The following is a 26,655-nucleotide window of genomic DNA, read 5'->3' as shown; positions in this document are numbered from 1 at the left end:
ATAAGAAAAAGTTAGTAAATGAAAGTTTCCTACTGTATTCCAATAACCTGCAACAGGGACAGAGGCAGAACACAGATGACAAGAAAGATGACTTTTCTTTCTAACAGTGTTTCAGAACTCATGGGGCCGCAGCATAAGGTACATTTTAAGAAGAGGTTTTGGTCTGCAACTATTAACTTCACACAAAAAAGTGGCAAAGCTTTCAGTTTAGGATGACAAATAACTATGGACTAATTACCGATACTGGGAAGTGGCTCACGTTTGTCTGCAATAAATGCTCATCCATTTGAATGTATTTAAACCATGACTTTGCCAAGTAACTTAAACAAAAACATATACTCCATCAATGGGTGAAAAAGAATGAAAAGGCGTTAAAGACAGACATTTTAATATCTGGAAAGATTTGCCTTCAATACACTTTCCAACTGTATTTTATTGCAAATAGATTCCATCTGCACTGTGGTTTTTACCAGCCATCAAGCCTGAGCAAAAAGCTGGGGAAAGCTAATTCCAGGAGAGGAACCAAATCAGTAGCAGCAAGGAAGCTGCTGTCTGCCTACAGAGAGGAAGGCAATATATGTTGGCTGTAGACAGTTGTGGGAATTAACATAGGAGAAGCAATTGCTGCACGTATATTGCAGCCTGTGCTCTTTCAGCCTAACCGGCTGAGCTGATGGTAACTTATGCATCCATAACATTTACTACTGCAGGTGCCATCATCCCGATTTCCAGCCTCTTGTGCTTCAGGTTCCCAAAAGCACAAAACCCCCACACCTCTATAGCCTCTACAGCTCCCCCAAATGGGACTGGCTTGTCAAGTATTCGGCCTAGGTCTAGCTTTGCTTCCAGCAGATGATTAATGATGAGCACAGATACCTATTTATCCCTGTGTACAGGAAAGCTCCAGAGCACAAAGTTCTTAACTGTGGGAGTGGAAATGGACAGATACAACTGTGAACCTCTACATGCCTTAAGAGTTAATGCCTTAAAGGAAAATGCAAAACAAAACCACAAAGCAAACTACAAGAGTAGGACACACGCTTGGAATCCAAACAGGAAGATGAGTGCATTTGGGATGGCCTAATTACCAGGTTTTTGGTTAAAAGCAAGTCGGAAAGCTAATAGGCAATGAACCAAACTCTCCCTCAACAAACCTGCACATCAGAGGCCTGGGTATTTTCCACCTAACATTTTTCCAAACCTTGCATGGTAGAAAAAGTTCTTCTGATAAAAGGACGAGATTTCTCAGGAACCGGGTTTGATCCGACCAGCACACTCCTCTGAATGGTGCCGCTAATTAAACACGAGTCAACACAGGAACTACTTAAAGCTAAAAACTAAGCCAACAGTGCACTTTAGCACATGAGCACCCACCTCACTGTACCTTCTGTTACTTAACTTTGGCTTTGGTACACAAGCCAACTTCAAGACTAAGTCGAGTATACTAACTATGTGAAACTGAGTATCCAGGTAGTAAATTTAAACAAGAACTACCAAAATAATTTTGCATGGAGTAGAAGAGAGGAAAGGAAGTCAAAACCAAGTCTGAAATGAAGATTTCAGCATTCACCTTGAAAGCCTAGGAATAGGGAGTTATACCAAAAAGGTCTATTTTCCTGAAGTATGGTGGGGGTGGGAACGGACAGCAGGGCAAGAATTAAACTGCACTGCAGTTGTGAGATTAGGCACAGAACCAGGAAAGAAAAGGGTTATGCCAGACCTCCAGTCTATGTAACTGATCTTTTAAATGGCTTATTGGCATCATAGTCTGGAAAAATCACAGTGATGTACAGAATTGAAAGTCTGACCCACAAGGGACCTCAGCAATAGTGTTTCTGCTGCCTTCTTTAGTTTCACTAGGCTTGGATTATACTAGGTTAGTAAATCAGGTATCTCACAACAAAAAGAAATAATGTGATATTCGGACACATATAAACACCTATTAAGAGACAAACTTTTAAGAACTCAGATGGGCACCTCCTATTGCACAGCAAGTCAGGACAAGCAATTCATATTGCCTAGCATTTTTCAGACATTCATTTTGCCACTTCTAATTATTTTCCTTTTTGTTTTCCTGTACTGAAGAGGTTGCAATTATGTTTATTTTCACATTTCCTAACAGAAAAAAAAAAATCGAAATAAGCTATTTCAAGAAGTGTCACATAGGCTGCTTTTGAGTTCTTAGACCTTATCAAACAACTGAATTATGTGCTTCAGACTGTCTCGCTCCTTTTACTGTGGTTTTTTTTAACCTTTTATACAAAAACAATACAAAAAATGTGCCTGGTTTCATTAACTGATAGAAAACAAGAAAAGTTGCACTACAAATATTTTAATCTAATTTTTAAATAGAACATTTATAAAAACCAAACACGCATTCCTTGCCCTACTGCCTCCAACAGATACATTTATCTTTTTCCCCATAATTAAACAAGAAGGTATACTTTATACCGTTAGAAGTTTCTTTCCACAGCTGACCTGCTTAGAAAGACAGGTGTATGAGGTAGTATGTAGCATTTGACCTTGTGCATTCACAGAAGGTACCTGTTGACTGATATGCGAGAATACTTTTTCAAAATTGACGTACTTTTCTCTCTGAAACAAAGTCTTTGCTGGTGTTACTGTTCCGACAGTTTTCTTTGGAAGATGGAGGATTCCGCAAGACGTATGTCATTTTTAGAGAAGGATGGGGTAATAATATATTTAACCCATATTCTTTCTCACTTTGATTATTTTTGCTAAAAAGAAGCTTAAAAACTAGAAAAGTAAACATATCTGAAAACACACAAAATTAGGCTCTGTGAGCCTGATGACACTGAATAAATATTAAGTTCAAAATCCTGACATCAGAAATGCATTAAGACTGAATGTGATGGAAGAGGCAGAGTGAAGGTCACCAGTGTAGCCCTATTTCAGCCAGCTTAAGAATCAGCAGAAAAATCTGGATTTGTTACAACATGTTTGTTTCCACAAACCTTCTGCCATACTCAGAATGGACTATTCAGTGTCTCTTTGTCCAACCTGCTACCCTACAGCTTATCTGAGGCAGACCGTGTGAACTCTGTACCAAACCAAGTACCTGCCCTGTTTATGGAATTCATCATCTTGGTACCCTCACACAACAACAGAGTAAAACTGGAAGACTAACTTTGTTTTACAATTGGGAAAGTGGACAAAAAAATACCACAAGTATGTAACTCTGGATGTTCAATTTAAGACATTGAATAACATTTTTCAGAGAATATGCCATCTTAAACATTTAAAATACAGCTGCCACCAGCAGCAGCTGCAAGAGGCCAGGACTTCTGCAGAGCAGATTACCTCCACTCATGCAGTCAGAAGAAAAAGAAGCACCTTTTGTACCAAGCTTTTTATGGTGGCCACAGCATGCCAAGCCTAGCAGAAGACTTTCATGGCAGAAGCAAGCATAGATCCAGTTCTCCAGGTCAACATTTTATTGTTTTAACCTTTTCTTCTTCACTCAAGTCACAATTTGAGTGCTATTTTTTCCTCAGCAGTGATCAAAATAGAGAACCCATGTGAAGAAAGGGCGTGTCGTCATGTAACCAAAGCCAAAACATTTGCATTCAAGATTAGAAACATTTTCTGTCAGCAACCCTCCCCCCGTACGCTCTTCCTGTTTCACCCATGTATTCGAAGTGTGTAGCCTTTGTTAGAAGGCAAAAGAAAAAAAGTATTTACTACAGAAAATGCTTTACTGCACTGTGCTGTTAATAGCACAGCCTCACAAGAGGTGGAATTCTTAAATTTCCACAAACCACCCCAAAGCTGAGCTCTTACTTCTAGTACAGACCACAAAACTACTGCTACATGTATCACTGAAAGGTAAAATAGAGCGGGAACTGCTGGGTAACTTTATGAAGGGATATCCAGCTATGCATCCACTGGCACACAGTCATGCTGGTGTGACAATATGTGTTGAAAAACCCAGCTGTAAATTTCTCACTTCCCTTTTTTTTCATGCATTATAAATAGTACAGCGCTTGAAATGGGGTGGTATATATCATGATGTCACAAGAACTTCTCAGAACATCTCGCAGACATATCAGAAGGGTTTCTTGAGTTGATTACTACACGAAGATACATAGAGAACCTTTCCCTCCCACATTTCAGTCATCAAAAGTCATTACAAGTGACAACTTATAATTTTTGCTTATAAAGTTTTTGCCTATTACTTAAGAAAAACATGGCAGCTGATGGCTCTGTTTTGCAAGGTCAAAAAAATTTAACCCTTCTCTGCAAGCCAACCTTCTACTAAATGTACAGGTTTGGTGCCATTAACCTCCTGAAACAAGCTCAACATTCACTTAAGTCACATAGGTAGCCTGCACAGCTACCAAACTGCTTTCATCGGGGGTCATGAAAGCCTGGCTATCTTCTGCTCATCGCTTCCTCAATTAGATTAATTCTCTCCACCCACAGGCTCATCCATCACTTCAGTTAATGCTTTATACTCAAATGGTGATTGGATTTGCCAGCTCAGCATCGCTGTAATTACCTCTCAAAGCAATGCGCTGTTTCATCAATTCCATTCTAACTTTACTTGTCCTAAGAAGAAATCCAACACTTACCAGTCTTTCTAGAGTCATTAATGCTCTGGTGTTTCTATGCTTTCTGAATTTTATTTTAACAACCTCCATGTTAAAAAGGAAAAAAATTGTTATTAAAAATATATCATAAACTACCCAAATATTAAGTAACAGCCAACATGAGAGACAAACCCAATTTATGAAAGAATGTGAGACATAGAATATGCTAACAGCATATAAAATATGTGAATAGGACAAAATACTTCTGGAGTTATTCAACATAGGCAGTAACATGATGCCTACAATTTGGTGATGCCTAGTTTAATTTATAAAGAAAAGCAATTAGGTTTTATTGTTCAATTACTTATAAAACTACAGAAGTTCTTAGATAAGCTGTACCATTAATAATGTTTTAGAACAGGTGAGAAGCACTTTAGTTCCATTTCTAACAGTTCTACTACAAAAATCAGGAAGATATAAACTTCCGACCAATTAGCTGAAATATATTGCAAAAAATCAGAACACCTTCCACACTACCTCCCCAAATGAATTCAGTTTCTCTAAAATACCAATTCAGTGATGAACAATTCATGTAGTGCAAAATTCATCTATTTCAATAACTGGCATTAACCTATACTGATAGCCAACTTCAAAGGAGGGGAAAAAAGCAAGAAAAACACTTAAGCAAGTTTGTAATTCCTAGTGTTCATTTTAGGGCACTGTCCTGGGTTCAGCTGGGATAGAGTTAATTTTTACAGGAACCTGGGAGGTGGGGGGGCACAGCCGGGGCAGCTGACCTGAACTAGCCAAGGAGCTATTCCATACCATGTGACATCATGCTCAGCATATAAATGGGGAGTGGGCCGGGGGGAGGGCTCTCGACTTTCGGTGGCAGAGCATCGGGTTCTGGGTGGTGAGCAGTTGCACTGTGCATCACTCTTTTTGTATATTCTTTCATTAGTACCGTTGTTGTTGTTGTAACCTTTTTTTGTGTTGTCCCAGTAAACTGCCCTTGTCTCAACCCTCGAGGTTCCAGGTTTTTTTTCTTTTCTCTCCTCCGTCTCCTCCCTATCCCACCGGAGGGGGGCGGGAGGAGTGAGCGAGCGGCTGCGTGGTCCTTTGTCACCGGCTGGGCTGAAACCACGACAGGCACTGACTCCCAATTAGGAACAATTTGTATTAGGACAGCTGATGAGAATACTGCCTCTGGCTGCACCCTTCTGTACTCCTGTGTCATGGACAACTGAGCTCCCCACCAAGAAGACCCTGAACCACTGCAACTCGCATACCACTGCTGGCACAAGGTTCAGTGTTCCTTAAATTTTCAGGGGTATGAACAGCCTAAAGCTCAGTCTGCACAGTATGGAAAAAGGGAAATCTTTTTATCCATCCAAATGCAAGTCATTTCCTGCTAAGTCAGAACCTGCAGTACACACCCTTCGTCCAGCTTCACGTCTGGTTCAGCTTTACTAGCTCAAGTGCTTGGAGAGTAGGGGGTAGATTTCTTTTTTAATGTTTTGGGTTTGTTTTTTTTAAGGAATCATTTCGGAGATTCCCACTGGAGCACTTCTCACTGAAATTTTAGAAATTGACTTTCCAATTTAATGAAAAAGCTTACACCAATGAGAACTTGTTGGTTTTAATATCAGTGACAAGATGGCTTGAAAACAGATGAATACTCAACAGAGACAAAAGGTTAATTTTCTTTTTCCTCCAGTGAGCGTATTTCCAATGAAGAATTTAGCGTCGGCACCCTCCTTTTTCCTGATCAATAACACTTTTTTAGCTTTAGAAGAGCAAAAATTTCAAAAGGACTCCAGATATCCCATTTCTATGTTCTTCAGACAAATCTTTTGGGCTCAGAGCTGGACTTCCAATTAAGCCTAAGAGTTTTGACTCAGTGCCACAAGACAACACTAACAGTAAGAATAATGGGAGAGAAGGAGAAGAACGAGGGAAGAATGGTCAAGAAACACAATGTCACTACAGACTAGATACAAGTGTGAGAAAACAGGTAGAAGTTGAAGTATTTAAGTAGTAAGAATCTCAGAAAGATCTGGCCCCTCCATGATTCCTTCATCAACAACGCTCCATATCCAGACACCATTCAGGGCCTGACTCTTCCTCAGCCGTGCAGCACTTCCCCACTGCATGGGGACTCTGACACCCCAGCGTCCACATGGCCACAGCAGGGGTTTACTCCAGCGGTCAGAAGCCAGCCTCCCTGCAGGTATACTTAAACGAAGGACACCCAGCTGCTGACACCAACACAAAATGTATGGTTGAAAGCCTGTCCATTAAGGCTTTCTGGGGATGCAACACAGAAACCTATCTTTGAAATGGGAGGAGGCAATACATATCACCACCACCACCTTAATCCTCCTAGTCTTGCCAAGTTTTTTCTCCATGTTCAAGCCGTGTTTGTTTCTTCCAGCTGTAGTTCAAATGCCAGAGAGACTAAAGTACCCATCAGAGCAATAGATAAGGAAGATTAGAGCATTTTGGTTGCTTTTTCTTAATCTCCCTGGTCAATTAATATGCAATGGCCAGAAATACGCCTGGCTATTCTTTCGTGCTGTATTTCTGTGCCGGTTTTGGCTGGGATAGAGTTAATTTTCTTCATAGTAGCTAGTATGGGGCTACGTTTGGGATTTGTGCTGGAAAGAGTGTTGATAACACAGGGATGTTTTCATTACTGCAGAGCAGTGCTTACACAGAGCCAAGGCCTTTTCTGCTGTTCACCCCACCCCACCAGTGAGTAGGCTGGGGGTGCACAAGAAGTGGGAGGGGACACAGCTGGGACAGCTCACCCCAGCTGACCAAAGGGATGTTCCATACCATATGATGTCGTGCTCAGCATATAGAGGTGGGGGAAGAAGAAGGAAGGGGGGGTACGCTGGGAGTGATGGTGTTTTGTCTTCCCACGTAACGGTTACACATGATGGAGCCCTGCTTTCCTGGAGATGGCTGAACACCCGCCTGCCAACGGGAAGTGGTGAATGAATTCCTTGTTTTGCTTTGCTTGCATGCGTGGCTTTTGCTTTACTTATTAAACTGTCTTTATCTCAGCCCACTAGTTTTCTCACTTTTACCCTTTTGATTCTCTCCCCCATCCCACTGTGAGGGAGGTGAGTGAGTGGCTGTGTGGTGCTTAGTTGCCGGCTGGGGTTAAACCACAACAATTTCCAAATACATTTTCTGGTGGTGGATAAAGAGATGAGCAGGGGAAAAAGAAGGGTGAGATGAACACAGGGAGATGTAAAGGGGAGAAAGGGGCAAGAAGATTTTGTGTTTTGGACAGTCTGTGTCAATGAACACCATGAGCATAGAGAACACTAAAGAACAGCCATGGCGTTTGTAGCATTTATCTGCTTTCACCTGAATTCACAATTAAAACATCAACAGCTTCCCAACTCTTGCCTGCATTAAATCTCCCACTGCTCTGGCACGCAGAGACCCAGACAAAGGGAATTAAGCAGCAGCTAGTCAAAGCCACTCTTGCAAAAGGAAAATTTCCCAAGTATAGAAATGACTAAGCCCCATTAAATTTGACTCTTAAAATTCTTATACTGACTCTTGTATACTACTAAATTTACTTGCTTATGTGTCACTATTTACACTTTGGCATTTTTCATAAACACGTGCCACAGGCAGACATCCCAAATGCCTGTCTGCCTACTTTGTGTCAAGGCAGTAGCGTGACATACCACGAGGACCCAGTGTGTTGTTATATCAGGTCAGGGCACTATATGACCATGGCCAATTTAAACGCACCTTGTGACAGCCTGATTTAATGACAGCACTCTGGGGAATTCCAATTGTAACTAATTTGATGTTGAGGTTAACTCGCAGACATTTCTGAAGGGAAGACACTAAGTAAAACATGTGTTGACATCTTTGTACCACTTAAGTCATAGATAAAGACATAAAAAGAGCTGGAAAGCGAAAGAAATGAAATGTAACTTCCTCCATGTCAAGTGAGGATCTCTAACACATTATTCAGCAAAGCAATTCTGTCAGGCCCCTGTGACTCCTCTTCCCCAAACGCTAGAAAAAGACTGATAATTCAAAACATAGGGTCTTACCTGGAAACAATTCAGCATAACAGGCACATATACAATGCTGCTTTCACCATTAGAAAAAATTGACAAGTTTTAAGAGCCTTTCAGGATTTCTTGGATTGGAGTTGGAGGAGGCAATTAAGAAAAAAGTCAGTTTTTCCACATACCATTGACAAAAAAAAAGCTCTTTATGGAGTCAAAAAGAATACTGTACTTCAACTATTTTTTTGCCATATCTGGGAGGTGAGCACTCATCCTTAAGCTCAGTGTGCTACAGGGTTGCAAAACCAGAGAACAACATGATTACCATGCTATATAGCACAAATTTATTTTAGTTTTACTTCACAGATGCCTAATTATCAGCACAAAGTGGACTGCACCCTTTTGGGTTATCTACTGTAGTAAAAAACCTACCGTATTAACTATCTTAATGGTCAATATAAACAAACCACAAAACTTTGCTTGGCAGAAGTTTATGTGAAACTGTAAACCAAACCCATATAAAATACACTACTCCCTACAATGCGACATTTACAACACTACCCAATCATTACATCAGCCTGAATATACTTTTTATCCACCAAACAGACAAAATTAATTTGGCCTAACCTGCTGAGGGAAAAATAATGAGAAATTAAATCTCCTATTTTGGACCTTGAAAATATATTCAGATTGTCTAGAAAAATGAGACCTGGCTGAAGTTAAGGCACTATCTTCTGCTCCTGATCCATGGGACTTAAAGAAAAGCTTTCTATATAACCTTCGACAATGAGACTTATTGTGCCTCAGTTTTTCTGCTGTGAAAGAAGGAAAATGACAGCAGCCTGTTTCCCCGGTGGCAAGGAAAGCCTAGGAGGTCTCACACACAGTGACAGGAAGATGAGAAGAGGCGTGTATGAGACAGATGTAGACAGAGAAAACCTGGAAGTTTCCAGCTTGGCCATCACTCCTAAAGATGTTCAGCCTTGGACATCAAGGACACCAAAGCTTCCAGCAAGTGCCCAGGTACAGGCAGGAGGGCCACGAGACTGTGCCGAGTCTCAAGTGCAGCCAGAGGTTGCAGGTCACTTGATTGAGCTGTAGCTATGCAGGGAGAGCTCTGCAGCTATACTGAAAGCCAGCACCTGCATCTGGCTGTCGCTCAGGCAGTCTTCAAGGTAAATTTTAATTAAAGGTGTGGATAACAGCAAGGAATGCCACTGCTGAAAAATGCTCATGACCTCTTAGTCAGAGTTATATGCTATTTCAGGATGAGCATGACATCATGCAATTTCAAAAGCATGGGCAGATCCTGCCTCTTGGCCTCAAGAACAAAAAGGGGGTATATCACACTCGTCACCAAAATACACCTTGCTGCCTTTTCCCAAGTACTGCCAACAAGCCACACCATGAGGCAAGCCACATGCTTTTATGCCCAGACCCAGGTGGTTGTCAGACACTGGGTAAGAAGACCATCCATCTGTGATGGCACCACAGCCCAAGCTGCCTCCATGTGCCCTCTGATGGCAGGGATACAATGTGCTGCTAAGCTTTGCTTTCTCCTGTGCAGAAGAAAACACCCATGACAAAACAAAAAAAGAAAATGCAGTGCTCCAGAGACAACTGTTGGGGGTAAAAACAAAAGACAGTCTGAAAAAGGGCGTTTACAAAATGAATGGCTGGAATGTGGCTTCCTCTAAATATTCAGAATCATAAATGCAAATATTTTAAAATTAAGATCTGAATAGTTTGAGACAAAGTTACTTCAAAATACATCACCTACATTTGTTGGATTCTGCTTTGTCATGACATATGTTTTGAGAAATGAGGATATAATCATTTGCTTTTCCGGTTGGCACCTCTACCTCGAACATGTCACCTTCACTTTGACTTGGGCATCTTAAAGCAGCCACAGCCCTTCTGAAGGCTCACGTGCCAAGTCACATGGCAGTCACCATGCCACCACCCACTTATTGGGGTTTGTGCCCAACATTTTCCAGTGTCATTTTACAGAGATGGGAGCGTGAAGCAGCCAGCCTGGAGGTTTCCCTCCCCAGGAGAGGTATCGGGCACAGGCAGGGCAACACAAACCGACAGCTATGAAGCAGAAGGCTCCACAGCCAGACGTGAGAAACAAGGAACATGAAATGCTGCAGCTGGGGTCGTTTACAGCAGACTGGTTTCTGCTTCGGTGTGAGGAATGGGTTATGTTCTAGCTGAACCACTTGGCAATTCTAAATACTGAAGATACTGAGATATGCATGGCAAAAGCATCTAAAAGGCCTTAACTGTACAACAGAACGAAACCCAGATCTTAATGAAACAAAAAAATAGAAGAGCAGCAATTACTGCAGCACTCATGGTATTGGCAACTAATTTTAGCCAGAAATCATGACTTCTGGGTAGAAATGGGTAAAAAAAGTTGACCCAGTAACTGCTGCAAGAAGAATGCTGTGGAATTCCTGCCACAAACCCATGGCAGAGTAATGGCACGAAATCCTTCTCCTAAAGGACCGGCTCCTATCTTCTGATTTTCATATCTTTGCATGAACAAAGTACTTGTAGCAGCGGCCACAGAAACGACTGGCAAAGCAAACACAAGAATTCCCCAGAATGACTGAGTGCCCCGCCCCGAAACACACAGCATGTCTCTCATGATTTGGAGTGCACCCTGTGTGCGTTAAAAGCTGTCAACTGAGGACACCAACAACTTATGCTCAGTTGATCTGACCCAAGTAAAAGCTATCACAATTCCTGAGTGAAGAAAATACTTCAACTGATACTTTGCCCAACTGATGTGCTAATAGCATACCCCTTCCCTGCCCAGAGAGGGGCTCCATGAAGAGCACAGACCTCCTCTGACAGACAGCTTTGTGTCACAGCTGCTGAGCAGCGGGGTCGGCATTACTCGGTGCGCGAGCTACCAGCCCCTTCTCTTCCCTTCGCGCAGTGTCACGCCAAGGATGTACTTACACACCAAGGGATTTTAAATTCTTTGGAAAGCTTCAAGACCAAGCAAACATTGTCAGTGTGAGATCACCCATGTAAGGTGAAACAATGTAGACTTAAGTAAGCACTTCAAACAGAGGTGCTTTAATAGCAGAGAATATTGGGAATTTAGCATTAGGAAAGTGTCCCCCTACTTTTCACTTCCTTCCTCCTCCTTCCTCCCTCACAATCAGCTTAGGACTAAGGCACACATATATATATATATTTATATACACACAAACATATGCTCATATATGTATGAATATACACACACACACACAAAATTTGAACTACCACCTACTGCTGCATGAGAAATAAGTACATTTTTTTTTTCTATGACTAAATTTTAAGAGTATTTCTGGTTCCAGTGCACACAGTTTAAATACAGCTGGGAAGCTGAAGAGGCAGCAAGAAATATGAGTGAGTCAGTGTAAAAGAACGACAAATCGCTTGGCTCTTCATCTGCAGTTGAAGTACAAGTGCCATAAAAGGAGCCTTTCAATTTCCTTTTGCATGCACTTCTATGGGAGGGGAGAGAGGGGAAAAAAAAAAAATCTGTATTTGCTTGGAACTTCAGAAATGGATTGAAATGCAATTACAGCTCCTATTCCTAAAGGATACAAAATTTATGAAGTTATTCTTGAACTCATCTCTTCAGATATTAAACTGCTTTATGAGGAACAAAACGGACTAGAATAGTAAATTAAATGTTCAGTGACAAATGTGAAAGACAGAAATAAAAGGGATAACTTACAAACAAAACTACTCTATATACACCCCTGTGAGCTCTTTTATTTAAAATATTTAGGAATCTTTGATTAGATATATGAAGGAAAAGTTTTATATCTATGTACTTTATATATAGGGATATGTAATACATATATATAGATAAGACAGGTAATAGGTATATAAGATAGATCTAGGTATCTACCGTGTGTATATATATATGTATGATGAAAAAAAGCAAATCTGTCTCAATTACAACAAGGTCTGCACTCATTTCTTATTCTAAGAGAACATATTCCAATCAAAATCTAAATGAAACATACAGAAGTGACACAGCAACAGTCCAAAGGCTGGTTTACAAATCCCACTGAAAGGGTTATAAATTGTGACGCTTTGACAGCTGTTGGAAGTACAAGTCAGAAAAAAGCCTGAAGGTGTCAAGGTGGAAGATGAAATGTTGCTTGATGCAAGTTTCTTGCATCAAACAGCCCTGACCATTCAGTCCCATTTATGAGAGAAAACTGGAAATTACAATGGGGAAATACTTATTTTAAATAAACTTATTCAATTACTCACAACGAACTCTTCCTTGCAACACTTACTAAAGCTTTGTCAGGAAAGACTTAGATGCTCACCATGACATGGTTTCTAATTTTTTATTGTCTTAATGCCATCTCTTTGCACCAAATTACGGCAATTCAATCTCTGTCCTTCATCTCTACTCTGTTCCTGAACTTGTTTCCATCTGGATTATTAAAAACCCCAAACTTAACACAATTCAGAACTATTAACTTTCCTCATTATTCACCTCATTCAGTCACCATTTATTTTCAGGGTTCTGCTTGAAACCACTTGTAACCTGCCCCGAGTTTTGGATTTTGTATATTATTCATAAAAGATGCAGTATCATCACCTAAGAAATAGAAACACTGTATTAGCACAGTATGAAGTGATAGAAATCTAGGGAGCAGAAACAGAATTTGAATGTAGATCTTAGTTATGAAGAAAGCTATCTTAGCAAGTTGTTTGAATTCAGTCACAAGGACATAACATTGTACTCTGTTCTCACAACTGCTGTCTAACATGCTCAGGAGAGTGATATGAAAAGGCTTTGACAGCACCAGACTACTCAGTTACAACACAGTCATAACCCATATTTGGCTCAAAACTAGCCTACATGCACAGTGGATGTTAAAGGGTAAAGACAAGCATGGTATTTTCCTATCCGCTGCTGTCTTTCAAAGGAAACCTCCATACTCCAACTTAACAGCAGCATAGTAATGAATCTGTCAAAGGCTAGATATTAAAACAGATTTTCTTTTAGATCACATTTAGAAAGTAATTGTCAGCAGAAAAATATTCTTACAGTAATAATGGCACACAGCTAATGCCTATTACAAATGAAGACTTTTCAAAACCTCCAACAGTTATTATGTTAGCTGAGTATCTGCTACAGTACCCCAGACTGCACATGAAGCATCTTAAGAGCACAGTTTTTATCATTTAGCTGTCAAAAAGTATGTATTTAAGCGTTTTTGTAATAAATATGGCAATACTTCTCATTGAAGAAAAGATGAAGGCATCAAAAGCACAATAACTATATTAACAATAAGCTTTTCTGTAGAAAGTTTAAAATAAATGAGTAGAACACTGATGTTTTCAACCATTATAGCTGCAAGTTCATTTATAAGGAGCAGTGACTCTTCCACACTAAGGTTTTTTATAAAGAGTTTGGGCATCTTTAGTAATATGATAATAACAAGTTGAAGGGTAGAAAGTCACTCTTACCTTCCATCTGCATAGTCTGCATCTGCACCTCCCCACCAGACATCTGAATCATCATCTTCAGCATCAGCTGAATCAAGATTGTCGCTTTCCTCCGCTAACGGACAACAAACAAACTCCACACCACGAAACTTGTCGATTCCACAGGGCAGCAACATGCCATAGTCATGCAGGTTCATACTCTTCTCACTACAGGACTAGAAAATAGAAAGAAAACAGCAACAATATTGTCATGAAGAAAGCTGGAAAAAAATGTTACAGACCTCAAGAAAATGTAAGGGGGTGCGTGCTGCCTTAAGAGGTTGAAGCTGGTGAACTGCATGATCCCTGAATTTTGAAACATGATTTAGAGTGGTCACGTGTGCATTCACTACCTGCACTGTAGGTAGCTCCCTACCTGTGTCCACATGACCATTGTAAGCAACAAGCTCTCCCTTCCCCTGCCCTTTAGACTTTCCCAGTACAGAAAGACTTGCCTCCTCCCATATATGTGATGACTCCATATCCTCTTGCCTAAAATCCTCACAGGCTCTGCCTCATAAACAGGAAACTCTAAGGCAGAACAATAATTTGATGTATTAATCCTGATCCTGATGTATTAATGCTATTAGAGAGTTCATTGCAAGATAGATTAACATTTAAAATACCTGTTATACTGGAAACATGCTGCATCTGGTCTGACACCTCTACCAGTACAGTACCTTCTAGCCTTGTTTGGAAAACAGTCAGCTGTGCATAGTTATACCTTAAAGATATAGTGATGTAGGACAGGTGAAAAAAGGAAAATAGTTCAATGATGCACAGTGATGATGTTGTTCTAGGCTACACCACTCCAAGTTTGCAAATGCTTAAAATGGACTAGAATTTGCCTCCATGAAGATTGGTGCCTTAAACACTTAATTTGAGGGGCAACAGTATGATTCAAGCACGAACTGAAAATTTGAAAAGCTGCTCAGCACATTTCAATTTTGGTCTCCAGAAGGTGGGATAACATACAAACTACAAGGTTCCAAACAAAATATCAGCCAGTAATCTTCTTGAAGCTCATCTCAGTTTTTATCCCTGCAACCTCTCTACATAAGGACGTAAACGTCTAAAATGCATTAGCAATTACAACATTAGGTTTATTTCTGTTTTCAGTAAAGCACTGGTAAATTGTAAAAACTCTGTACTTGACTGCAAAATGTCTTTGGCTAGTCCTATGTCTTATCAGCTCTCCTACCCTTTTATGCTGAATTTCACACACTGCATTCTTTGAGGCCTGTTTGATCTCTGTGAAGCAGCTAGCATGCCAATATCCATACTGAAGACGATGATAAAGGCAAAGCCTAGGCATTAGTGATCAATGTTTAGTTCCAGAGCAGCACTAACACAGGAAGTGGGAGGAGGCAGAAAACATGGTGGGTGTGTGAGTGGATGTGAGAAAAAAAACAGTGCTATGAAACAGGGTCAATGTTCAAAGGTCAACATTAAGTATCCAGTAGTGGACTCTGATGTGCTCAGCAGAGTGGCTTCCATTTCGTACCTTACAAAGCAGAACAAAAAGCCATTAACTCAAACATTCGTAAGTACTGCTTTTTGTTTTCCATGTCACTGCTATATTTAAACTCACCCTCAGAAGAGTGATATGGCTCTAAAGAAGGAAGGCAGGAAATTTTAAGACAGATGAATATACCTCTTTAGCAACAGTATGCCAGTGCAGGTGAGTTTCACACACATCCATCCTTTCCTGGTGAAGGAACTTGCACTTGTCTGGTACCAGAAGGGCATCACTCACAAACTCGCCCACTGAAAGCAAACAAAACAAAACAAAACAAAGTTAATTTTGCTTCCAGTACCTCATCCTGTTAAACCTTTAGCTAGGCATAGGGCAGCTTTCATGAATGAGTAGCATGGTCTGTTTGCAGAGAATGGAACAGTTTCTAAATGGTGCTTTCATTATCATCTTCTTCAAACTTTCCATTTGAAAGTAGCTCCTGTCTTTGATCTCAGAGATGTATTAGATTATGAAAATTTTAGTGTAATATGCTAACTTCCACATACCTAGTGTGAAACTTGCAGGACCTTTCAAAGACATGTGTGGTGCAACATGAAGTTAGGAGTTGGTGGATCCAGCTCCTGGAAAGGGAGTGCAGGGTCAGGGAGGGACAATCACATTTTGCATCTGAGTAGCAGTAGGGAGAGGGTTTGAAGTGTTTTGAAAACTTAGTTTTTCCACACAAAGCAAATCTGACACCAACACATTGTTTCAGACAATTCAAGAGTATTTCTACTGAATTACAGCACTACCAGCAACTACAGTCTACTTAGTTATTTTTGTTGATGCAGTCTCTTTATTGCAACCTCATTTCATCAGTCAGACAAATTCACGTTAGCCTAGAAGGCTGATGAGCAAGTGGAGCTCATCAGCCAGGGAACAAGATGATTCATGGATCACCTGAGTATCTGGTCAGATTGCAGTGGGGAAAAAAGGCTCTTTACCAAGGACATAATCGACCAAAGAGATTGTGCTGTCTTCAGCAGCAAAACAAAAATGTACATGCTAATGAAATAAACAATGGTCTCAGCTTCAGTAACTGATGAATAAGAAGAAACTCAGCTGATAAGTAACATGATTTATTAGACTAAAATCACTGTAATTCTGTACAATTCTGGCATTGCAATTAAATAACCCCAAAACCCCTCAAAGATTTTTTTTTTAAAGGAAAAATTACAGACTACTTTCGAGAAGTTGATATACTGAACAGACACTGGATTGTGAAAGCACATGATTCAGCTGGCACAAATCATCAGCTCCCTGAAGCACATTTGTCTGTAACCTCCAAAAAACTACAGCCTCTGTGAATGAACCAAGGTGTCCCAATGGCTGCGTGGATGTAATAAGAGGCTAATTAATCAAAATGAGATGACTACAAGTTTACTGTTCCGTAGAGGGTCGTCTCAGGGAGCTGATGAAGTGGCGCTTGAGGCTTACAATTAAAAAGTCAGTTTTAAAAATAATCAACACTCAATGCACTGGGAGAAAGCAGAGTTTAGCAAATAGACGTATACAACTTTGCTAATCACCAAGATGTGTATTCCACATTAAATTCCTTGCTATATTTCAGTGTTTTTGATCTGAAGCCTTTAAAAGCCAGTCAGTTAGTTCACTAGGAAAAAAAGGATTTTGTTACCTTTATCCTTCAGTGACATACTCTAATGCCTGCAAATCATTAACAGAAATGCCTTCTAGAAGTGCCCAAAATAAACTTGCAAAAGTAGAGTTAAAATACTTTCTGGTAACCGAAAATACAAAATCTGCAGCTTCTGTTAACAAAGTCTCTGCTCCCAGCGGTATCACACCCAAATCTTGCACTGAAATTTGAATAAATTTGCACCTTGTTTTTAGCTGTACTTGTCTTTCTGGGGACCATCCTGCCACATACCCAAAGTGACATAAGTAATTGGTAATTACTAATGCTTCAATTTAGTCAACTACCTGAGCAAAAAAAATCTTGGAGTGCATTTTACTCTGGCAAACTAAATCTGATTTCACAAGCTATGGACACAAGTGTGTGTGAGAGCTTGTGTCATCTATCTGACTTCTGACATGCACAGGCACGTGAGTCCACATACAAACACATGTGATAACCTCTGCATGAAGTTAATCCATTCACCTGAACACCCTGTAATATCATCAGAATATTGTGTGCACAAAGCTAGAAGGTAATTAATAGTATACCTCATTGCTGAAAAAAATAAGCCTACATTGTTTCAGGAAAAGTAATGAATACGGATGTACCACTGAATTACAGCTACCAAATGTAAGATGGAAAGCTCTCTGTCCAAAGTTGCGGGCAATGCAGCCTGGGCTGCAGTGTCATTAACAGTATGTATGAGTATGTAATTAAAATTTTTAAAAAAGTAATAATTTTTTGCATGTCTGATTATATCAACTAACTAAAGAAATACTAGACATTTGGATATAATTGGAAGTATGGTATTAGATTTGACTTTTATACACAAAATCTGCTTTATAAAATCAGATTCCTTGAAAATAAGGTAACGGCATCCTCACGGTAACCCAAATTCTCATTTCAAATGAGGCTCCATTTTGCAACCAATTGCTGAACTTCACAGAAATAAACAATCCATTGGAACAAGCTTCCCTCTGATTTTCAGAAGGAAAGAAGGAGCTTGGGAGAAGGGTGGTTGTTTAATGTAATGCTCCTTCATTATACAGAACTATAATAAATTATTTAGGGTTGTGAAAATCTGGGCAACAGCAATCACTTACAGCTTTGCATATGATTCCTATTGCCTTCAATTCAATTTTTTATTAGAAATAAAATTTAATTCTGCCCATTATTTACACACAGAGCTCACGCCCTGGAAACTTTTTTCATTCATTTTATTATAATTATTACTGAAGTTTAAATGCAAAACTTTGAACTTTTGTTCTATTTTTGTGTTTGTTGTTTTAAATAAATTAATGTTCAAGTGGCAGTTTTATGAACTAAACTGAATTCACTTGACAACTGCAACATTTATTTAGCCTGGGCTAGTCTAACAGAAACACAAATCATCAGAAAGAAGCACTTCAAACACTTTTGACTTGCAGACAAGCTTCTACCTCTATCACTTCAGTACATGTTAACTTTCAATGCTGCTGAATCATAAGACTTTGGGGATTCTTTGCTTTTCTGAACAAGTAACCCAAAGACTATGCAGGGGAAACAAGCACTTGTGAAGAGAGAGCAATCCTGTGCCTCCTAAGAGAGGGGGCCAATGTGCACGGCTCTAAAAATAAGGAAAAACTGTAATACTTCTTCTGTTTGCCAGTACAAGCCATGACTGAGGTAGTTGTGCATTAGTACATTTTTCTGACTGATGGAGCATCCCAGCCCAGCACTGGTTGTAATTTCCACTGTCAGGTGCTGGGATCGCAACACACAATTCAACTCCATTATTACTTTTTTCCAATACAGCAACATACCGACTTGCACTGCACCAGGCTGTCCCCAACACCCTGCCTGCGAGGCTCAAGTTGGATGAGTGTTTTCCAGGTAGCAGCACTGCCTTAAAAGCCTCCCTAGCCCCATGCTGTCCCCTTGTCCTTACCAGCACCCTACCGCTGCTCCTCCACCGCCAACCCGGCTGCCAGTAAGCCATGGCTAAACCACGACCACGCCACAGGACAGAAGGGCTTGCAAATTTTGTACCAAATCCACATCACGAAGGGCTGGTATTATTACCACCACCAGCACCACCTCTGTCAGGCTCGTATTTATCGCTTTTTCCTGTACTCTTCTGCCTTCTTCAGTGTCTCTTGTATTTTGATTACAGCTGTACATCTGTGCTTTGCTGAGGTACTCTAACAATAAACCACAATGGCACAATTTGTCTTTTGGTGAGCTCATAAATCACTAAACTCCCTCAAGTGATCCAACATGCAAGTGCAACAGCTACTCGGTTTTCCAGTAGCTGCTTACCCACTCTTGCAGGGAAAGGCTGAACAAAACCAGATACCTCTGGCCTGTGGGTTTCTGATGCATCTGGAGAACACAGCCCTGAAGGGGAATTCTGGGTAGAGATCATGTTACCACGTTAAAAAAACACCACCCTGTGCCTACCATTCATTTAGCTGAAGGCTGACAATCTGCTGCTTGCCCTTTTGAAAAGTAAGTTGCTTGTTGCCAACTCAAACCTAAGTCTTTTAACTGCACATCACTGAAACACGGATTGTGTGAACATAGTAAGTCACAGCTTAATTTCATTTTACAAATCTTTACAATTTTTTTTTCCCTAGTGTCAGCAATTCCTTTCCTGATGCCCAATTCTCCATTGCGTTTGTAGCACACTTCTTCATATTGCCCCATCCTGATGTATCAAAAAGGGGAAGTGGTTCACATTTTTCAGACAGTTTTGCCAGAGGTTATAATGCCACATTTTACTATTAAATAATTTTACTTTGGCCAAGCATTCCCAATTCTCTGGAAAAATGCTCTTGGAACTACAACAGATTTTTTTATGCTCTAAGACCAGAAGTTCTGGTTCAGAGATATCATTTTTCAACACAGCAAAGACTAAGAAGAGCATTAAGAATCAACCTCTAATAAAAGAATTAGGATTATAGTGCAGGCAACTGTTCACACACTCTTTTAAATCTTCTCTAGGAAAAAAAAGGCTCAGCAAGTGGGCACTTTGTAAGAAGATGATTGCCCTATCTGTTCAATGGCAGGTGTGGTATCAGGGCACAGTAATTCAAAATAAAAATACTATACCCTGCGTGAGACATGGTCCTCATCAGCAGATTTTTCCATCCGCTGCATAAACGACATGGCATGTGAGGATCCATCTGACATTGCACAGAAAGAGAGCAAAGATAAAATGATAAAGATAATAAAACAAAATCCATGACAAAACCAAACACCTGCTAGCAGATGGTTAGGATCCTAACCAAAAAACAAGCATGTTCAAATTATGTCCAGAGGAGTACGTTCAAACAAAGCCTGTGCTAAATTTTGCATGAGGAGGCAGCACACATGCTGAGGCTCTAGGACTCAAGGCTTCATTTTCCGTGTTACTGATGAGAACAAGGGCCTTGCTAAAATGAATTTACAAGCTCAAGTGCTTGCACTGTACATATTTGAGAACATTCAGAGAAATGTGTCTTTTCCCTGTGACTTTGCACAGATTATCCTGAGCCATCACAAGCTCCGCATAGTGCAGCAAGGAGCAGATCAACCCTGCATCTTTCCCCATCCTGCTGCCATGGGGCTTTGCTCTGCCCTGCTCCCCAGGCGCAACACCTCTGCTAGCTCTTATGCCTACTCAGGCACATTTATTTATTACATATTATGTTATACATACATTATTACATTTACTTAAGCAGCCATATAACTTTAGGTGCTTTTATTAAGCCGTTTATATAAGTGTTTATGTGCGATGCTCTTATTTAGAACGTTGTTAATTAAAGTTAGCTGCAATCTGCATCAGATTGCAGGCCAAACACACAGGCCTTAAGTGCAAAGAAACAACACTATTGAAAATACTTTTTTCTTTTCTTCAAAAGTCCAGAAAAGCAGAAAAGATGCAAAGCACTAGATACTTCAAAAATGCATTTCATTTTTCAATAAAATGATTCAGCAAGCACAATTATCTAGCGACATAGTGAACCAGTCATAGTGTACTTCACTATTTTAGACTTGGTATCTACAGATGAAAAGGGAGAGGCTGTGCCTGTCAAAACCTGAAGGAGGGTTTGCTGCCGTGCCCAGCCCCTGGGGATGGATGCCTGCCCTGGCTCACGGCATGGCTTTCCTCTGAACTTGGGCACAAAACATGTTAAGCCAGACTGTTAAAGATCTTCAGTCTATTAAAGATCTTCAGTCTAGTTTACAGTATTTTAACAGTCTACACTAAATGAGGGATTTGTAGATTTCTCCAATTTCAAATTTAATTTTAAATGGAAGTTAAAAAGAAGCAGTATTTAGGAACTATGTAAAAGCCCATTAAAAAGATAATTTCTACCTACACCGTTACCTATGAAACCCCACCAGCCTTAAAAGATCGAAATCACCTCCCTCAACCCCATCCCAAATGCCAAAATGAGCGGCATCTCCCTAAAACCCAGCCAACAGAAAGGCAAGGTGGTGCTGATAAAACATGATGTCTGTGTCCCAGCAGCTTGGACCACCTGTAACAGGCTTAACTCCTGCCCGTAAAACTGCCACCAAAAGAAGCTCTGTGAGAAAACTGTTCCCACTACACCATGTCATCTGTAACCTATGGCATGAATTTCAGTAAGAGTCCCACGGCACAGCAGATGGACAGCAATGCAGACCTGAATTTGAAGGGCAGAAGCAGAATTAACAGCACGATCTGCGCAGCCACCTCTGGAGTGTGAGGTGGGAACAGCTGCAGCTCTTCTGTCTTCCAGAGGCTTGGCCAAAACCAACACTGACCCCATTAACACGTCTCTGTATTGACCATTTCATCCTCATAAAGTTCCAAGAAGTTATTTCCCATAACTATAGCTGGGGGGTTTTATTTTTGAGCAAAGCCATCCACTATGTTTTAAGCATCTAAAACTAAGGCCAGTGGCTCTCCCAATAGACATTTTCATGGCATCAAAGCAAGTGCCTATTGCTTTAGTATTTTTTCTGCTTCAAAGAAATCCTTGAATGCTTCCGTATTCCTGCTTTCAACCTAACTTGAAAAGGTAAAGAGAATACACCCACTAAAAAGTGGTTTATTGTTCTGTTATTTAGCATACATAGCAACAAATACACCCTGATGTAACAACTCTCAAGTAAACCACCTTCACTATTTACAACATTTATCCATTTACTAGGCTACAAAAAGCACAATTTGGGATGAGCAAAGCTATTCTATTAGATTAAAAACTGACCGGTAATTCTAGCTGTACTACACCTTAGTGCCTTGATACTCTTACAACAATTTTGAGAAATCATGACAATTAAGGTACTTTTCACAAACACTGGGATGGCACACAACATATGAACATACTTGGGACACAAGATTAAGGTAAAAGAAAACCCACTGTAATAAACTCATTGACATCTAAATATCCACACATGCACCATAACAAGGAGCTCCAGTCTTGATATATTCTGCGATTCTTGGAAAGTTCAAATACCTCACACAAAATTCTGGAGTGGGAAGGCCTAAAATCCTTTAAGTACAAGCCATCAAAGCCATCAAAGTACATTTGTCTGAATGAAAATAATGAACTATATACCAAGAAATATACCTGTAAGTAATTCGTGGTGTTTATTACGTCTTCGTTTTCATAAGGTACCATACATAAAAAAGGGTTATTCTCAAACCTTCTTCCTCCTTCCTCTGTAGCTCTTTGATCATAAACATAAATGGAATTTCTGCTCACTTTGCTACTTTTTTGCCTGACTGCATTTTCTGATAAAATTGTCTTACTTTCCAGACAGAATGCAAGCATCATTCAGATTTGATGCATTATGCCTATAATGGATACCTCTGTTTACATGCAAGAAGATTCAAATACACATCATCACACACTCTGGTATCTTTATAGACAAAGCATATAAACACTCTTAAAAGTCTCCTTTTTTCCACTTGTCTCCCCATCTTCAAGGAAAAATCTTGCTGGCAGTACAGTGAGATGCCTCCTGTCCCTTTCTTGCTCATTAATGCAATATAACAGAACTGTGCTACAGGCCATTATCCCAGCATCATGAGTTATGTCACATGTTGGGATTCTTCCTCCTCCCCCATCTTCCTAAAAGGCCCAAGAAGTCAGAAACCACCATCCCAGAACGTGTTATTGGTGTGACTAGCAGCAAAGGTCACCCCAAAAAGGCTATCTGAAGGGTTTGCCCTTCAGCTTGCTCTCTTTAGGTACCAACCACTCACGCTAGCCAACTTTCTCACCCTGTACCACCTGCATCAAAATGCTCCCTCTCAAACATGATTTACTGAGAAACAGGCCCAAAAGCAGGCTGCAAAGTCCAGCTCAAGAAGTTGAAAAATTTCAGGAGCGAGTTACTCTCCCTTCCAATTCCTCAGTGCACTAGTTACATCTTGCAAAGCTTCTGCACAAACAAGAGAGTATTTGTTACAGACGGAGCCCCCTCCCTCCCAATTACATAATCCTGCCTAATTTCTTGTAAACAGTGAGTTAGACAACAGCAGGAATAATAAAGTCTAGAGATGTCACTCTGGACAGCTTGACTCCATCCTGCCTCAGTCACAGAGCTCCTACGTGATGCTGCCAAGTAAAAATCTTTTCTCCTCCTCCCACACCATGCTTAATTGCTTATTGCTTCCTTCCCCTCTCTTCTCTCCAGCCCCAATAGACTGTATTGGCTTTGTGTGGCAAGGTTTTGGTAGCAGGGGGGGTTACAGGGGTGGCTTCTGTAAGAAGCTGCTGGAAGCTTCCCCTGTGTTCGAGAGAGCCAATACCAGCCAGCTCTAAGACGGACCCGCCGCCGGCCAAGGCCGAGCCAATCAGTGGTAGCGGTAACGCCTCTGTGATAACATTTTTAAGAAGGAAAAAAAAAGTTGGGACAGACAGAAACGGCAGCCGGGGAGAGGAGTGAGAACATGTAAGAGAAACAACCCTGCGGACACCAAGGTCAGTGAAGAAGGAGGGGGAGGAGATGCTCCAGGCGCCGGAGCAGAGATTCCCCTGCAGCCCGTGGGGAAGACCATGGTGAGGCAGGCTGTCCCCCTGCAGTCCATGGAGGTCCACGGTGGAGCAGATATCCACCTGCAGCCCGGGGAGGACCCCACGCCGGAGCAGGTGGGTGCCCGAAGGAGGCTGTGACCCCGTGGGAACCCCACGCTGGAGCAGGCTCCTGGCAGGACCTGTGGATCTGTGGAGAGAGGAGCCCACGCTGGAGCAGGTTTTCTGGCAGGACTTGTGACCCCGTGGGGGACCCACGCTGGAGCAGTCTGTGCCTGAAGGACTGCACACCGTGGAAAGGACCCATGCTGGAGCAGTTCATGAAGAATTGCAGCCTGTGGGAAGGACCCACGTTGGAGAAGTTTGTGGAGGACTGTCTCCCATGGGTGGGACCCCACACTGGAGCAGGGGAAGAGTGTGATGAGTCCTCCCCCTGAGGAGGATGAAGCGGCAGAAAATAACGTGTGATGAACTGACCGTAAACCCCATCCCCGTCCCCCTGTGCCGCTGGGGGGTAGGTAGAGAATCCGGGAGTGAAGTTGTGCCCAGGAAGAAGGGAGGGGTGGAGGGAAGGTGTTCTGAGATTTGGTTTTATTTCTCATTACCCTACTCTGGTTGATTTGTAATAAATTGAGTTAATTTTCCCCAAGCTGAGTCTGTTTTGCCTGTGATGGTAATTGGTGAGTGATCTCTCCTGTCCTTATCTTGACCCACAAGCTCTTTGTTATATTTTCTCTCCCCTGTCCAGCTGAGGAAGGGGAGTGATAGAACAGCTTTGGTGGGCACCTGGGATCCAGCCAGGGTCAACCCACCACATTTTCAGATCCAATTTTCACTCCATCATCACAGCAGTCCTGTTTGATAAATCTGTTACAGGATATGGTCAGCTGCTCTGGGAGGGCTGGTGAAGCATTAGGGACTGAAGCCCAGCTGCTTACAGTTGAAAAAAGCTTATAAAATGAAGGATGCCACCTGTGGGTGCTTGCCACAGGTCATTTGGTGGGGGTTTTCTGGTGGGTTTTGGAGCAGCGGGGTGTGTGGGTTTTGGGGCATTCAAGGACCCATCCTAAACTGACAGCAATATGTCTAGCTAAAACAGATCATCCACAGTATTATAGAAAGAGAGGGCAATGAAAAGCTGGAAGGTGCTGGAAGCCAAGGCAAGTTAGAAAGGACTGCTTGATTCTACATACAGCATACTGGTGGCAACTACTCGGTTACTCAAACAGGAGGAGAGAATAACCCAAGAATTTCTTGTAAATTGCTTGATCTACAGAAAACAGTTGGTAAAATTCACAGAAAGGAAAAATCCTGAAAAAACCACTACTAGAAAACTCCAAGGAACAGATATGAAATATGAAAAGCTTTATGAGACCATTTTGTGAGGATTTAATCAGAATTTTGTCAAGATTCCCCAAGCAGATTCCTGAGACTGTGAAAACTATTTGAAGTATCCTGAGCCACAACCAAGCTGGCAGAAAAATCAGGAGGGAAAGAGGACAGTGGTACCTTGAAAGATAACAGCACATCTAGTCCACAAAAGAAGTATGTGCACTCAGGCTGTTTACACAGTACTGTCTGGAAGATGCAGTTATATGCCTGCCATTACGTGCCTGCTGCCATTCTGTTTGAAAAGCATCCTGTCCCTGTGTAGTTTTTTACTACAGCAGCTACAGTAAAAGAAACACAGAAATGTTGCTCCTCAGAGCACTGACCACCTCAGTCCAGAAAGGAAGTGCAAGGAACAAGACACTAGAGTATCCTGACCTTCCGTGCCCATAAAAGTTGTCATGAAAAACAAAACCATAGAACCGGAAATGTTTTCTTTATAAATATTTCTTCTTCAAAACAGTTGAATTCTTTTTCTTCCACACTGAAGTGTACACATCCCTGTCAAGTACTTAGAGTGAAATACAATATGTGGGGTGTAGGAGTGCAAGGAATGGGAAACAAAAGGGAAAGAAAGGACCTTCTATTACCATAATGATACAGCAGAAAACACTCCAAGTATTTGGGAATGCTTTTTTTTACCCACGTAAGATCCCCCTGCTCCCATCCCCCATTTTGTGACAGTGCTGTATACAGAGCAATTCTCCATCACCCAGTGGTTAAATCCATTGTGTATGAAGGCCTTTTGTTCTCCACATCCACTTCTTTTCGCAGTGCTTAGCTCATAAAAGCCATCATTGAGCATGTCCCAGGACCTCGAAGTCATTATCCGAGTAAACTGGGTAAAACATAAAGTATACCACCATGGACACCAAAAGGTATTTGAGGAACTGGCTGAAACAAAGGTCGTCTTCTCAAAGGGCACTTTTCAAGAACCCCTTTACCAGAGGTCAAAGAAACAACACTATCTGGACTCACTTAACCATCAACAGAAGCAAACAAGAATGCTACC

At 41.1% G+C, this 26,655-nt stretch overlaps 1 protein-coding gene across 4 annotated transcripts in view; it reads right to left on the bottom strand.

The window, feature by feature from the left end:
* APP (amyloid beta precursor protein) overlaps positions 1 to 26,655 on the bottom strand; it is a 241,499-nt gene that overhangs the window by 113,524 nt on the left and 101,320 nt on the right. For all 4 annotated transcript variants that reach the window (XM_052793801.1, XM_052793803.1, XM_052793800.1 and 1 more), the window contains exons 4-5: positions 15,765 to 15,877; positions 14,093 to 14,286 (exon numbers count right to left, since the gene is read on the bottom strand). In XM_052793801.1, the coding sequence (XP_052649761.1) occupies positions 14,093 to 14,286; positions 15,765 to 15,877 (307 nt within the window). The remainder of the gene's footprint in view (positions 1 to 14,092; positions 14,287 to 15,764; positions 15,878 to 26,655) is intronic.

The sequence above is a fragment of the Harpia harpyja genome, chromosome 8 (assembly GCF_026419915.1).
Source record: "Harpia harpyja isolate bHarHar1 chromosome 8, bHarHar1 primary haplotype, whole genome shotgun sequence".
In the NCBI taxonomy this organism is placed as follows: domain Eukaryota; kingdom Metazoa; phylum Chordata; class Aves; order Accipitriformes; family Accipitridae; genus Harpia; species Harpia harpyja.
This window is presented reverse-complemented; position numbering and strand designations above follow the sequence as displayed.